The sequence below is a fragment of the Helicoverpa armigera genome, chromosome 23 (genome assembly GCF_030705265.1).
Source record: "Helicoverpa armigera isolate CAAS_96S chromosome 23, ASM3070526v1, whole genome shotgun sequence".
NCBI lineage: Eukaryota > Metazoa > Arthropoda > Insecta > Lepidoptera > Noctuidae > Helicoverpa > Helicoverpa armigera.
The window spans coordinates 633,854-648,934 of NC_087142.1; the positions used below are offsets into that span (position 1 = coordinate 633,854).

The 15,081-nt window shown below is 34.2% G+C and overlaps 2 protein-coding genes across 3 annotated transcripts in view; both read right to left on the bottom strand.

The window, feature by feature from the left end:
- LOC110377444 (inverted formin-2) overlaps positions 1 to 2,316 on the bottom strand; it is a 98,757-nt gene extending 96,441 nt beyond the window's left edge. For both annotated transcript variants that reach the window (XM_064040851.1, XM_064040850.1), the window contains exon 1: positions 2,161 to 2,316. The gene's annotated coding sequence lies outside the window, so the exon portion shown is untranslated. The remainder of the gene's footprint in view (positions 1 to 2,160) is intronic.
- Positions 2,317 to 7,289: 4,973 nt separating this feature from the next.
- Positions 7,290 to 11,126, bottom strand: LOC126053956 (uncharacterized). Its single transcript, XM_064040930.1, has 3 exons — positions 10,073 to 11,126; positions 8,617 to 8,806; positions 7,290 to 8,199 (listed from the first exon to the last, which is right to left on the bottom strand). Exons 1-3 carry the CDS (start codon positions 11,124 to 11,126, stop codon positions 7,290 to 7,292), a joined length of 2,154 nt encoding a protein of 717 aa, XP_063897000.1.
- Between the last annotated feature and the right edge of the window lie 3,955 nt (positions 11,127 to 15,081).

A 15,081-nucleotide genomic window follows, 5' to 3' on the forward strand; every position in this document is an offset into this window, starting at 1 on the left:
GAAATGAAATACATTTACTCAATATATCAACATCCAGACAACATGTAACGAATAACATAAAAAATCAGATGATTACACTCTTGTAAAAACGTGCCCCTAATGACCGACACTGGATTCGCCAAACCTGAGCATGACGTTAATAACACAGGACCCGAAAATAACAAAACCAGTTCAGCACCCAAAAGGGCTAAAAAATATAAATCCTGCATTAAAGAAAAGGTGTGGGAGGTCTAACAAAGGAAACTGGAGACTCTAATTATAAGGATGAAATAAGGTTAGGGCCAGGAGAAGGGCTTTTGGCAAAGTTAGGGTGCACAAAAACAGGTTCGAACAATACATGTACTGTAACCTGACTTGTTACCCTGGATGGTCAAATTTCCCTGTCAGGAAGTGCACTCAAGCATGAATCGTATCTGGAGTCTAGGTATGGAGACTAATTTGTATGATCGATTAGATCTAATTTTGGATGTATGTACCTGAGTGAAAGACTACAAGTAAACTGCATGAACTCTATCAAGATATGGAAAAATTCCAAAGATGTTCTTTATTTTGATGTAAACAAAATTAGAGACATTAGTGGAAAGATTGATGCAGTGATTAATGATGATGATCTTAGCAACGTCATGGTAAATAAGATTTGCTGCAAAGGCAAGATAACCATTATTTCTTGAATGTTGAGGTAATTTTGTCAATCAAATATTCCAAATATGAAATAATTAACAAAGATCTCGATTTAAAATCTAATCAATACTTATAATTAATCCTTTCAGATTTACCATAATCCTCAATATATTATTGGAAACCAATTTAGTGTCTTTACTTCCAAAACACGGTCTTGATCCTTCCGTACGAAAAATTAATTAACACTTTAAAATTTTCAATTTGACACTGTTATCAGTTTGCGTGTGTAATAAATTAGCTTCGTTGTCTTTTCAGGTAGTAAGTATAATATGTAGTATAGCACCAATGTCCTTAGTTACAAAAATAAATTAAAAAAACAGGCAGCGATGGTTTTCAGTGTCGCTTTTTAATCTATCATTGGCTTATCTTGGTGATATATTACGTTTAAAGTCGTCTATTGCGTTTTTATTGTTATTTTCTTTGATCATTATGGTGTTTGCCCTTATTGTACCGGTGGCCTCAAAGCATGCCCTTGACCACAATCCCACGTCTTTCGTCTCATGCTTGCAGAATGTTGCTAAGACAATAAAAGCCTGGTTATGGAATAATCTAAGATGTTTAATGTCTGTAATTTTACCTTGTTTTCGTTAAGTTTCACTAATAATAGAAGGGTACTTGCTGAGGATGTATTTCTTACTGTTTCATCAAAATCTAAAGAGGTACTCTGAGTTTTCCATATTCCATTTCCTAGTCGCAATCTACTTGATTTCAATTATGGCAAACTATGAACAACCTTGCTATAATTAATGTGTATCTACTAAGACGCTATGCTAATTAATTAATAAAAAATAAATTAATGATCAACTTCTGTTTATGGTAAATGACAAAGGTCTTTACTATACGGCCATAATATATGGAGTTTATTAGTTCCTTGATCCCAGTCAAATAGTAATTAATTTAACTTTACAGTGAGTGGTTTTGAGGACAAAAACTACGGAAGCGAATGACGCTTCTTTGACTTCAGTTTAAAGTCGTAATAAATGTGATGTTTCAGAAGAAAAACTTGGTAAAGATAAAATAAACTGAGATTTCAGAAAAGCCTGTAATAAATCAATTAACAAAATCAGGCGAACAATTGATTTAGATGATTGAATTTATAGGGAAGTTTGTATTATCGGTTGATAAACCGCAGTTGACGATAAATTAAAGTTCGAATCAAGCGCGGATCTTACGATAGCTCACGAAAAGCATCGTGATTCCCGCCTTATTGGGACCGTTAGTATGTAATTGAATTGTCCTCTCTAGGAATACTTGTTCTGAAGAATATATTACTATGCATAATTCCTCAAAATATTTAGCAAAAGTAGGCCGTCAAGGCAAACATTAACTTGCCGAAAGCCTAATGTATGCACGCCTTGAAGCCGTATTAACGCCAACAACAGATTCGCGACGGTGACCGTTAAATTCAAAAACACAACACAAAAACAGTTTCCGGAACAACGGTTACATAATAATGACAACAAAATAAAACTGACATACTTAAATCAGTTGACTGTTGTCGTATTCCATTCAGTATCGTAAATCGTGGCACATCACACGCGAGGGTCGGACGTGACGCGTGCTCTCGGCTCGAGCGTCGGCAACGCACTGTTCGTCGCCGCGTCCCGCGTCCTTCGACCATACACTTTCACTACAAAATGATAATACTAAAACACTACCAACTTCAAGTGACCCTAACACTTTGTCACTAACTCCTGAAGCCTAGGATATTGCAACTGGCAGGGTATGCCATGGCGCTGGTCCTTTTGTCGAGGGTGCGGTCATGTGAAGTTTGTTTGCAATTGTTTTGTTTAGTTTTCCTCGGGCAACGAAGATTTTATCTGAAATTTATGGCCGCCTTGAACTAATTGTTTATTTACTTCGCTTATGCTAATCTAGCACCTTGATGGGGACACCTTCAAGAAAATGTATGGTTACGGAAATTTTATCGTTTCCTTTTGAAAGCTTTTAGGAACTTAAAAGCGAATATTATAATACCTATGCAGATGTACCTCATTCCTGAACTATTTAAATAGAAATAAAATATTTCAAAGAATTTTCATCGCAAGCTTTTGTTTACAGATCCGGGAGCTTTCGTACTTACTAAAATTATTTTGTACCTCAACCTAAAGTACAGGTTAAGTATAAGGCTAACTTCCAAGAGACCTTTTCGAGGATATAAACAAAAATTATTTACTCGTATTTTATAGATGCGGATCCAGACTATGATCATGCACTCGGTACATAAGGACCAATTGAAGAATGCAACAACTGATTACAATAATGCATCACAAATTGTGTTAATAACATCGTAGTACATAGTGAGTACAAAATATTTATTCTATAGTATAACCTTGTAGCTGGCATTGCACACAATTTACTTAACTGTGCACGTGACTACTGCAGAAGACTTTTGTTTTGATGTTGGGAACATTTATACATATAGACCACAAAAATATTACGCGGATTTTTATCCCAATTGATGGTTTAAGTATATGGAATCAAAACCTAAAACTTTGGATACAAATGACTTGGGAACAGGGCAGGAAGAAGAAAGGACTTTGAATATTTTTAAACAAGTTAAGCTAACAATCGCACTAAAGACATATAAAACATCAAAACAAACAACTAAAAAGCGTCAAAAAATTCGTCCCCATCTCTGTTTACAGCAGCATTACCTCGTTGGATTGCCATGCTGATTCTACGAAAAAGAGAAAGAAAGTCAAAACTTTTAGAAAATAACACCAACGGCGTAAAATGTCTCTCCTTGCAGCAAAGTCGAAATAATTAACACTTTTAACTTTGACACACAAGATATAAATCAGTACAATCATAATTACAATAATGAAATGAGCCATTAATTGTTTTGATGTTTGACTCGCCAATGGCAAACTCATAAACGTTTAATTAGAAATTATTCTGACTCTTATTGACCCTATATTGTAATGACAAAAGCGTTTCCTCAAAATACCTAGTTACTTATAGGGTAGTTTCCTAAAAAATAATAATTAGTCCGTCTTGTAGATTGTCCAAAATTAAGCGATACGAATTTTTTCTTTTTTAAATTGGATCAGAACTTGTTAAGATATAGCGTGTTAAAGTTGAGTGTGACGTCACAAGTTGCTGCAATTTTCAGGAGACTGTGACGTAAAAGGCCCCCACTCCTAATTTTTGAAGCGTATTATCTTTGTCATTTTATGTTTAATTAAAAAAAGAAAAAATACGTATCCAATATTTTTTGATTATCTAAAAAGCGGCTAAATATTATTTCATTATTTCGACCCTGGACACTACCCTATTGATCAAATCAGGTTTAAAAAAACAGAATGAGAACGACCCTTACGAATAAGAATTGTCTATTTTTACCAAAATTGTGATAATAATATTTCTTCCAATCCATTTTTATTCTTGTCATCTTTCAGACTTTCAGGCAATCAATCGACATTTTCCTTAGTCGACCTCTGCCTTCTATTCATCCTTCCACATTTATACTTAGTATACTCTTTGTTTCACACCTTCTTATGACATTACTATTCCATAAAAAATACGCTAAGATACAGATAATGCTTCAGAAGAATATATTTAGATCAGGACTCGAGCGCATTCAGGGAAAATATCTACTACAATCCATAAGGAGCAGTTACTTAAGCATTGAAGCTGATCATTGCAGAACAGATGTAATAAGCTCCTATATTTAGCTCTCGAACGTTATTTGATAACAAAGCCATCTGCTATTAATACGAAACATGATTAATATAAGAGAATGCATCGGATTCACGGCTAAATATAAACCTCTCTACCGATTCATAGTGTATGAGTCGCCATTAAGACGGTACGCAAGTTATAAGTTACCTACCTCAATTGTTGTTTATTTTATTTGCATTACATATTAATAAAATAACTAATTCAAAAATACTGATTCGTAGATTAGATTAAGTGGATAAAAAATAGGAAATTCGTTAATGTTGTTTAGATCAGGATAAACTCCAAGAAGTTGATTGCTTCTGGATTTTAAACTCTGTAAGTGTACAACAATCATATTGAAGTACTTACTCTTTTTACAACTACATTTTCAAAAGACGAAAGGGCCCATTATTTCACAGTTAAATATTCTTATTATAATCAATAATAATTTCAACCCGGAAGACTATTATAAAATATCAGGCGCGGACAAAAAATATTAAGTTCAAGGCGTATATTTTGCTTGAGTCGAGAAAATTCTTGCTTTTCCCAAAAACGGTATAATGTCATGAACATAACAGAGGCGAGGCTCTTTATATCTCACGATTACAAGTATCTGTGGCAAGTCGTGAAAGAACCAAAACTACTTATTGAAATGTTGGAAGAATAAAATCTCAATATCAATGAATAAAAACTCTTACTGATGAACTTGTAAATGAAAAAGGAAAGAATAAAATGTGTGGACACAGTTAATGATCATAATGAAATGTAATAACACGCTTCTAAATGTAGAACATTCAGGAGTTAATACATATATGCGCCAAAGATGTACAAATTGCAATTATTTTTTGACGATCAAAAGATATAGCATAAAGCAAACTGTGAAATGTCACGTGTAGACACCACGAATATATTTAACAAAAACTATTTAAATAAAGGCTGCAACTGATGATGATCACATCCTAATCAAGAATGACCCACACAATACAACAGATAACAAGCTAAGTAAAACCAACGATGTTAACACAAGATCCATTCATAATACGCACTAGCACTCAACAGGATTTGCATTGCACATCATTAGAGATTCAAATGTTGACAGCTTGTTTATTTATGGTCTGAGGCCCATTCATGCTAGTTAGTTACCTGAGCTGTGATTGGATTTGCACCCGTGTGCTAATGGTGATGTTGGGTTCATTCATTCTTTATTATGTTATAAGACTAGCTTAATATCTTTGCGTATTGTAAACATCCTACTGTGTTCGTACCATTTCCCTCAAAACTATATTGTTGAGGACACTAAAATACAGATTTATTTTCTGCATCTGCTGTATTTTTTTATAATCTTACTTGTCTTTGTCTTACATACTGGTTGTAAATATTTTGTATGGCCCAGGGCACGGCTATACCAGGGTTTCCTTTACAATAGCGAGGTTGAAATGAATGCCGATTTTTTAAATCTTTATTATAACAACTTCTTTATAATATCCACCACCAGTATACTTCGACTGTTAATACTTCTTAGCTATATCCAGACCTTGACAATCACCACCTACATTGTAATCCAGGTCACACGCAATGTGGTAATCAATCAAGATTTCCCTACCTCATTCTACTCCTTTATTACCATACTTAACATAATCCTACCATTTCAGTACACACATTACACAAATAGCTGACACAACAATTAAGAATCCACTTTCCGACCTAAATACGCAATAATATAGGCATTAGACTAGTTTAATCGCGCGACCTTGCCCGTATCCGTTAATTGCGCATTCATTAATGTCTTCCGTGTGCTGCCGCGTTCCGAGTCTAATCGTATGCTGATGAGCTGGATAAACTACTGATTATCTCGTAGTTACTGTCAATACTTAAGACTTCTGTTTGTAAGTAGGTAACTCTCTCTTTGCCTGTTTCTTTTCCATGGCTTTTACAACTAATAATGGGAATAATGTCAAGCGCATTTTTATAAGCCTTTCTTGTACATAGTCCTAAACTAGCGGAATTCAGCTTTTGTGTGTAACGTATGTAGGTTTCTAAATGAAAAATTAATTTTATTGTGTACCTATTTTTAAATTAAAGCATAATATCTTTTAGATCCTGGGAAGCATGAACTGTTAAATATTTTAATTTCAGTTTTTGTTGCATTCATTAAATCATAATAAAGTCTAGTTGCTAAGATTATGATCAATTACTTCAATATTAAAAATCTGGTTTTATCTAAAAATGTGCACGAGGAAAACGCAAAAAACCTTAATCAAACTGTTTGTCAGAAATCACTAGGAGTCAATTGTCGAGCCAATAAAACTGAATAGGCTCTAAAGCTCTAACACAAATCCAAAATTTAAACAATAGAAAAATAATTATCATTTGTCACGCGACGCCATTTAAGTAAAACAATCAAATCATAAAATAATCGCGTCGTATCATATAAATGGTCGTACGACATGCAATAAGGTGAACGATCGGAGTGTAAAAATAAAGTTAAGGCCGACATTACATTAATTGCTAAGTATTGGCTTTTATTGTCAACTGCACTGTAATTGTTGAACTGAGGTCGGGAAGAAGGGTATGTTAAGTAGAAATTATGGTAAAAATCCTTCTTCATAAAGTTTGGGTTTTATTGGTCAAGATGAAGCTCCGTAATTTTGACTTTTAGTCTGCAGCTTGATTTAAATCAACAATTCAAAATCAAAGAAGAAAGTTTTGGAAGGAACAAAGGACGTACTAATTCAAAATGGTTCAATAATTTACTAGACGTCTAATTTTAGTACAGAATACATGGACAACTATTTCATCTTATAAACTAACTTATATCTAAAAATAAAAACTCACAAAATATGTAAAATTGACATACTGATCTGAGTTTTTTTTCATTTGTGAATTTATCTAAGAACAGTAAAACATCCACTGGTTCTATAGCCGATTCAAAACTGTACTGTACTTCATGTATAGATACTCTCACCAGGCCTAACTTTAACAATTTCTGGGTGATTAGGATCACCATTCCCTCTTACTACATAAACTACATTTTCATTGTTATATGTTGTTGGTCTTTCTTCTCTTATAGGTGTAGCTTTCGGTCTTTTGACATAAAAACCGTGTTTATGATCAAAAACATACTCGTCAGAATTAAGAGTAGTTGTTTGATAGTTGGTATTTGTTTGATAATAATTTTGTTCAGGAAAGAATATATTTTTTTGTTTCCTTGGATAATCACTGGGTCTGTAATTTTCTAGCCTATTTTCCGTTTTATCATCAGGGAATTTCAAAGTTTTACTTGATCTTGGTGGCCTGACTGGTTCATTTATTTTAGTGTATTCTATATATTTCGGCTTCTTCGTTCCTACTTGATCTGGGAAGGACCATTTAGAACCTTTTTCTTGGTCTTCGTAAAAATCATCATCATTATCACCATCTAAAATATCTATTCCTGGTTTGTTTTGTATACGTTCTTCAATCTCGCTTTCAGAAGTATTGCTGTTTCTATAAGAATTTTGTGTGTAACCCTGATTATAAGGATTGCCGTTTTGGGGCAGTAAGCCATAACTAAACTGATTCAGAAGTCCATAATTTTGTTGTGTCTGCTGTTGAAATCCATATTGTCCAGAAAGATAATTGTAGAATTGCTCCAAATTTTGTTGTTTTTGCGGAACTTCTGGTTGCCCAAAGAATCTGAAGAAGCCTCCATTATGGTTGTTTAGGTAGTTGATTAGTTTTTCAGGGTCGTTTGGACATTGAGGATAAGCACGGCGACATTCTGTGGGATTTCCTTTAGCCGTTAAACCCATAATTGCAGCAAGACTGAATATAAACAGCGGTGATGAACTCACTCCGTTGTAGGCCTGAAGTAGCCTGAAAAAAATTATTAGGCAGTTGAACATGTATATACTTTTTCCTATCGTGTAACATGAAAGATTTTAATTCTTAGCATAATTGTTATCATTATCATAACGTAATTCGTAACGTCATGTATTTTTAAAGGAATACGTACACCATCTATTTCTTACAATGTTGCAACTTTCTAGCAACCACATACTTAAATCCCTGCTATTTATTTTACTCAGTGATTTGTCAACCGCAAACATAAATTAGAAATTGTGGTAGTGAACTACCACACGCGGTGAACCGCTATGACAGTAAACCTTCCCCTTTAGAATATATAGGTACTTTTGCCTAACTTTTTTTGAGAGTCTCAAAAGCCGAGTACCTTTATATGAAACTTCTAAGGTGACTGCCGTTCCCTATATTAAATGTGACGTCAAAACTTACGTTAACAAAGGTTGAAGACTAGCAGAAGCTTTCAGCAGCATTGGTGATGAAGCCGTGCTGCTGCCACCAGCCACTTCACACAGGATCTTCGGCACGCACTGCTGGTCATCATACAGGGCTATTGACGTCAGTGCTTCGGCTACTGCTGAGACTGCTCTCTCGGAAAAGGACTTTGGACGACGAGATGGCCCTGAAATTAAATAGAAAAATAAACTTAAAAATTAGAATATCAAATTCAATAAGTCAAAAGAATCTATTAATTACAAATAATGGTCTATTTGTCTCCTTAAAATCGAAGCTATTAAAATAAGTCGTAGGCGTTACAATGCCTAACCAATGAGGGTTTTTGAAATTTTTTCTGCCACCGGGTGGCGCCACGTATGCGTCTGGTCCAAACAGCTGTCAAATAGTATGGAATTGTAGGTGCCGAACTTATTGTTTATTGAAATTCTGTTATATTGGAAGTGTTATTGATTTTATTATGGACTACGGTCAGAATAAGGTTTCCGAACTAAAAATTGAGCTAAGAGAGAGGGTGCAAAAGTCACTGGTACTAAGGAAAAGCTTGTTGAAATTTTTTTTAACACAATATGATTTAGTTTTTTTATTTACTCAACCGCAATAGTAAAACAATAATGCAGTGCTTTAATTATAAAATAAAAAAAACACTAAAATCGTTCACTATTCATAGTAAAGATAAGCACTTTGACAGTTATTTGGACCTGACGACTCGGTGCTGCCACCTCGTGGACGCCATTTTACGAAACCCTCATTATTGGTTCTAGCTACCTATCTGTAAGTTATAATTGCGTGTCAAGATCATTGACCTTGCACTCTTAAACCTAACAAAGATCAATCTTTAATTAACGATCACCATCCTTTATTGGAGTTTCTTTATCATGATCTTTATTATCATTTAACGACATCTTTGGTGCTACTTTGGTCAGAGTTAGTCATTCTGCGTTGAATCGGTCGTTACCTCTCACCTATGCATTGTTCCTATCGGGTAGGCTGCTGACCGCGACCCAAAGGCGTGAGCAAATGGACGCATTGTTGTTGTGCGAAAGGCTTACAGTGATCCTATCGGAATTTCTAGAGCTAGATTAGCCTGTTTAGTTGTATGTGTATGGAATGTGTTGTAAGAATTATTGTTCATATGCCTTAGTTTGAACTAACACTCGAACCAAGTTTTAGCTCGCTTCAAGCTCGTGAATGCTGCTATCAACGGGATGTAATCAACTCAACTGCCAAAATAAAGGCTTCTTTGTATACGAAAATAGTTTTCTGTCGTGGAAAAAATAAATGGGATTATGTTATTTCTGACATTCAGTGTCTTTAAGATTGATCTAGATTAGTTTATTATACAAAAATATTTATAACACGGGCTAGACAATGTTACGTTTATCTACAAGTAGTTGAAGCTAAAAAAATAATAATAGAAATAAAAAATACGTACTGTTCAGTCCATTTGGATATCCTGGATAAGCATATGGATTCCCAGGAGGTCTGTACTGCGCTTGAGCTTGCAAAGGATATTGTGGGTTATTACTGCCGGGGTAAGGTTGAGGATATCCTGGCACTGGATAAACCTGTTGGTACGGATATTGTGGGACAGGATAGGCTGAAACTGGTGAAGCTGGCTGGCTATTTTGTGAGACTGGATTTTGTGACCCAATAAACTGTTGGTTTGGGAATCTTATATTAGTTTGTCCGTTTGGAAAACCCAATCCAGGATTTGGATAGTTTCCTGATGGCTTATAAATTCCATATCCTGTTTTCACTAGTGGGTAAAGTGAACCAGGGTAGGGTGCGTAACCTGGATAGGCAGAATTTGAAAATGCTGTTCCTGCTAAAGATGCAGGATAACCTGGATAACCATATCCAGGGAGAGTATAACCCTGCGATGGGTAGGTTGGGTATCCTGCATTTGGATTTCCAGAACTTGGATGATTTGGCCTTTGATATCCAGGGTAGTTTAAATTATCATTTTGTGTTGTTGGTCCTTGGAAACGAGGCTTTCTTCTTGGTCTTCTTATATTTTGTTTGGTAGGTTCTTTATTCCTATTACTATCAGCAAAAACAAGTTGTTCAGTAGCAGAATTTATGGCGGGACCTTGAAGTCTCGTATAGGATCCAGAATTATTGTCTTGATTTTCGAATTTGATCGGCTTTCCAGAACTTTGTAAATCCCTTTCGTCATCATCGACATAGTTAAGATTATTTTCGTCATATTTAGCGTCATCTTCAAATACGACATTCCCAGGACTACTTTCTTCTTCATCAAAATTATCTTCGAATTTTATCTTAGCTCTTCCCTCAATGGTGTTGGATGATAAATTATTTTCGTCATAACTTTGTCCATTTTTCACTGTATCAATAAGATATTCTTCATCAATTGTACTTACACCGATATTATTATTTTCTTTCGGATCATCTTTGAATTTTATTCGTTCAGAAGATTGATCCTCATTTGACAAACGACGACTAATTGATGGTTCACTGAAAAACATAATTATAATGTTTATTAGTTTAATTTTTTCAATGTAAATATAGATTTAGTTTATTTTAAAATATAATGTACAGTTTTTTGTAAATACATGTTCTAATTACCGTAATCCTAAGCAATTATAATGTTGTTTTAGAAATATGAGAATTGCCCAAAGCATGTTTTTTATTTTATAAAATATAAAGTCTTGTGATTCTGGTGCACAAGTTAGTACCTAAGTAATATTTAAATTCAGCAGTTTTTTTGAAGTTCACGTTCATACTATTAGTAGTTATGAGTGACGAATAGGCTGTTTGGTAACTTCCATTATGCCCTTTTTCTCCTTCTTATTCAAGAACACTATCTACTGAAATCTTAAAAATACCATAATCAATATAAAACTGCTCCTTTATAAACACTTAAACTTACGTGCTCGGTCCGGGGTCGTGAGTGCTAATCGAATTGTTTTGTCTGGTCTTCTCGTCTGCATATAATTGGTTTGATAGTAAAACGACAATTATTGCACTTGGTATGCATATTTTCATTGTGAAAGTAGGCTGAAAAGCAGTATTTTTTGAAGGTATACGTATCTTGATTAAATTACAGCGTAAAAGAAATAATGGCGGAGTAAACAATTAATAAGTAATCTGATATCTTAACATTGGATTCCTAATTTTTAAAAATTATTCACTAGAACTTAAAAAATACGGAGGAGCACGTTACAAAATCAATAAAACAAGTTCTCAACAAGGATTCCCATAACATTAAGAAAATAATAAGCGCGATAGTGACTGATTGCTTTAAAACATGATCAGGCGTCACTTGAGGAAACCGCTGAAATCATTGCAAGGCCATTCCAAAGAATTAATAATTATAATTTTACGTAAAATAATAAAAAAACAATCATTGAATAGACCTGATGGCTCATTTATGTGACATAAATTACCTTTAGTAAGTATCGAAGTAAAAAACTAAATAACTTTTTTTAAAATACAAACTACAACTTTACCATTTAAAATAAATACTTACTATAAAATTCGTTATAACATAAAAAATCGAATGTCTCTAAATATTTTTTTGAAAAAATATAACTTTATGTACTTACTTTTTTAAATCCTTGAACGACTCACAAACACACAACTCCTCAAAGTTACTCCGAGCAAATGCGAGAGAAAATGTAAAATTTCACTTTTCGGATGTTCAACGAAAGCTGCTCCTACGCATGTCCACTAAAGGACTGTGACGTCACTGTATAATATGGCGCGGATCCTTGTTCAAAATGGTCGTAGTTGAATAATATGTTACGATATGTTATGGGTATATTCTAATTTAGAGATAAAAGCTGTATTTCACTTTCTCTTTGAAGAAACAATATACTTTATGTGTAATATAAACGATTTGTATAAAAATACATTGAATTCGTTTAAATTGGCTCTGATCCCATTTCTTCGTACAAGAAGCTTTGCTTATGCAAAACTGACTCCTATTGAATTCACAATTGTTAAAAAATATGAACAAAATTCTTCAGCTTAAACGCCAGGCGTCAAATCGCTTTGCCTTTTATCATTATAAAAAGGGCCTTAATAGTGGAAAAAGCATGAACTGCATAAGACTTGTAAAGCTTTTCAGCAGCCACTCCACACCTCATTAACTTAGCTCAGTCTAGCTGAACCTAATAACCAGAACCAACTTCAAGAGAACTCAAAAACTTGACCACTGGTCCCAGGATCAACCACGCATTTCGCAACCCAAACACGACTTCAGAAATTGGAACAAAGCTTCACATTGACCTTGAATATCGATAGACAGTTTCATCACAAACTCGCTGGTCCGGTATCGATAATAATCGGCTAACGAGAATCGTTGGGCAACACTATTGACGAGATGACAGGCGCGTGGACGCACCACTTTAGTAATATGACAAGTAGCTGTAAAGACTAGAAAATATTTAGTGTAGATCTGAATCTGAAGTTGTTAAATAATGACTAAATTATCAACGCATGAAGATAAGCTGATCCTTGCTGATCTTTTAAATATTATACAAACTGTATGAATGAAGTTAAACGTTTTCAACTTTTCTTACTTGACTAGTCTTCGAGGCAGTAAACGCTAAGATGACTTGTATCAATATACATATTGAAAGCTGATGAATATCAATTAATAGGCAGTAATGATTACTAAAATACGGACGATATATTTGATCGGATGATGGTTATGGATTTCTCAAACCAAAAAATTACCGTTTTTTTAGTAAGCTAGGACGTAGGATCTAACAAACCTAATTGGCTATTATGTCACAGAAAACAATGTCTTGTAGGTAAGTTTCCGGGTCAAAAATGTGACTAACAGAACATAAAGTGCCTTTTTAGGCCCTTTGCCTATAATTGTACCTAGCTAAACAAAACAAATGACGTAGACACATTGACATATAAGTTCGGAGCCAGTAGCCAGCCGCCCACCCGTTATCAAATTGACACACTTTCCTAAGAAAATAAATGCAATATCCGTTGGTCCATGTTACTCATACGTAGATATTGCGAAAGGAAAATATCAAAACAGTATAAAACAAGCCTCCCTGAAGGAACGACTAGGTTTTAGGACTGCTGGAATCATCATCATCTGCCTAGAATTTTGTCAGGCTGTGTTGGTGTCGGCTAAAGGTATTTTTATTGGTTTGGAATTTGAAATTTCAACATTTTTCAGAATATTTATAAGTTCTCGTCAGGAATTCTAGGCGCTGTACCTAATGAAGCGGTTAGGACTTTAGGAGCAATCACAATATCAACTTGCTTGTCAGAAATGTCATGTTAGGAAGACTTCTCAGCTGAAATACTATTACTCCTGGATATAGGTGACACCATCCAGTAATTATCCAAAATTAAATACGTGGAAATGTTAACGCCTGAATCTTAAAGCTCTGGTGAATGAAAATCCCTGTAGATTACGCCTATAATTTCTACAATAACAAACGTACATGTGGTCAGGAGGTAGTCCACGGTACTTACCTATTACATTTTTGACAATAACCGACATCTTTTTTAATAAGCTAAAGCTTTTGCTAGGATTGCAAATCGCATTTCTGTAGTGGTCTTCAAATAACAAGATATAATTTTAAGTGTCAATCCTCCTAATTCGTGATTTTCAAATGACCCTCAATGCTACTTGAGTATTTTAAGTCCATAATCATTGTCTTTAATCGTGACCTGCGCAGGAGTCGAGAGTTGGTATGATTCTTGCGAAACGCACGTGATTAAAAGTTTTGGAATGGTTTCTTTAATTATCTTTAGTAAGTAATTAACTACCCATGAATTATGGTTCTAAGCAATCGTTGCACATATAATAAATAATAGGTTCAAATCCTCAATTAAATAAAAACAAATAATTAAAATTTCACATAACTTGACGTCCTTTCAGGAAAATTTTTCTTTTTCAGTAATGTAGTAGACACTTTATAATGTTTTTTTTCGAAATCAACTTCTTTTCTAAACACAACAGTTGTCGCCATCTAGTGACTATAGCTTGCATTAAAGCATGTCTAAGTACAAGTAATCTGGTATAGATGGCGCTACTAGTATCTTTCGATTTTGCGGTTGAATCGATCAACATCGAGCACCTTCCCACATACTATTTTTTGCTTATTAATATTGAACAAGTATTGTTTTATGAGAATCAATTTTTTATTTGAGCAAAAAACTAAAGTGTAAGTTTTTGTATTTCAAAGGTTTGTTATTTAAAGGCATTCTTCTTAATAAAAACCCGCGCACACATAGATATTGGATATTTCTCATCAAATGATATGTTAATTAATTTAAATGACATGTAGATCGTAGACACAATAAATTACCACCTTACCTTAGTATTTAAATTACTATTAACCACGTGTATAAAAAATGTGTAGATTAGACCCACCTGTCTACCTTATTCTAAATGGCATATCCGGCTCAAAAATAATAATAAAAATATCGATTTGATCGATGGAT

Bases quoted from the DNA above. Each gene is read 5' to 3' on its own strand.
- LOC126053956 (XM_064040930.1), bottom strand. From the start codon at position 11,126: ATGTTTTTCAGTGAACCATCAATTAGTCGTCGTTTGTCAAATGAGGAT. The intron at 8,807-10,072 runs GTACGTATTTTT...ATTTAATTTCAG, and splicing joins ATATCCAAATGGACTGAACA to GGCCATCTCGTCGTCCAAAG. The intron at 8,200-8,616 runs GTAAGTTTTGAC...AATTTTTTTCAG, and splicing joins AGTCTTCAACCTTTGTTAAC to GCTACTTCAGGCCTACAACG.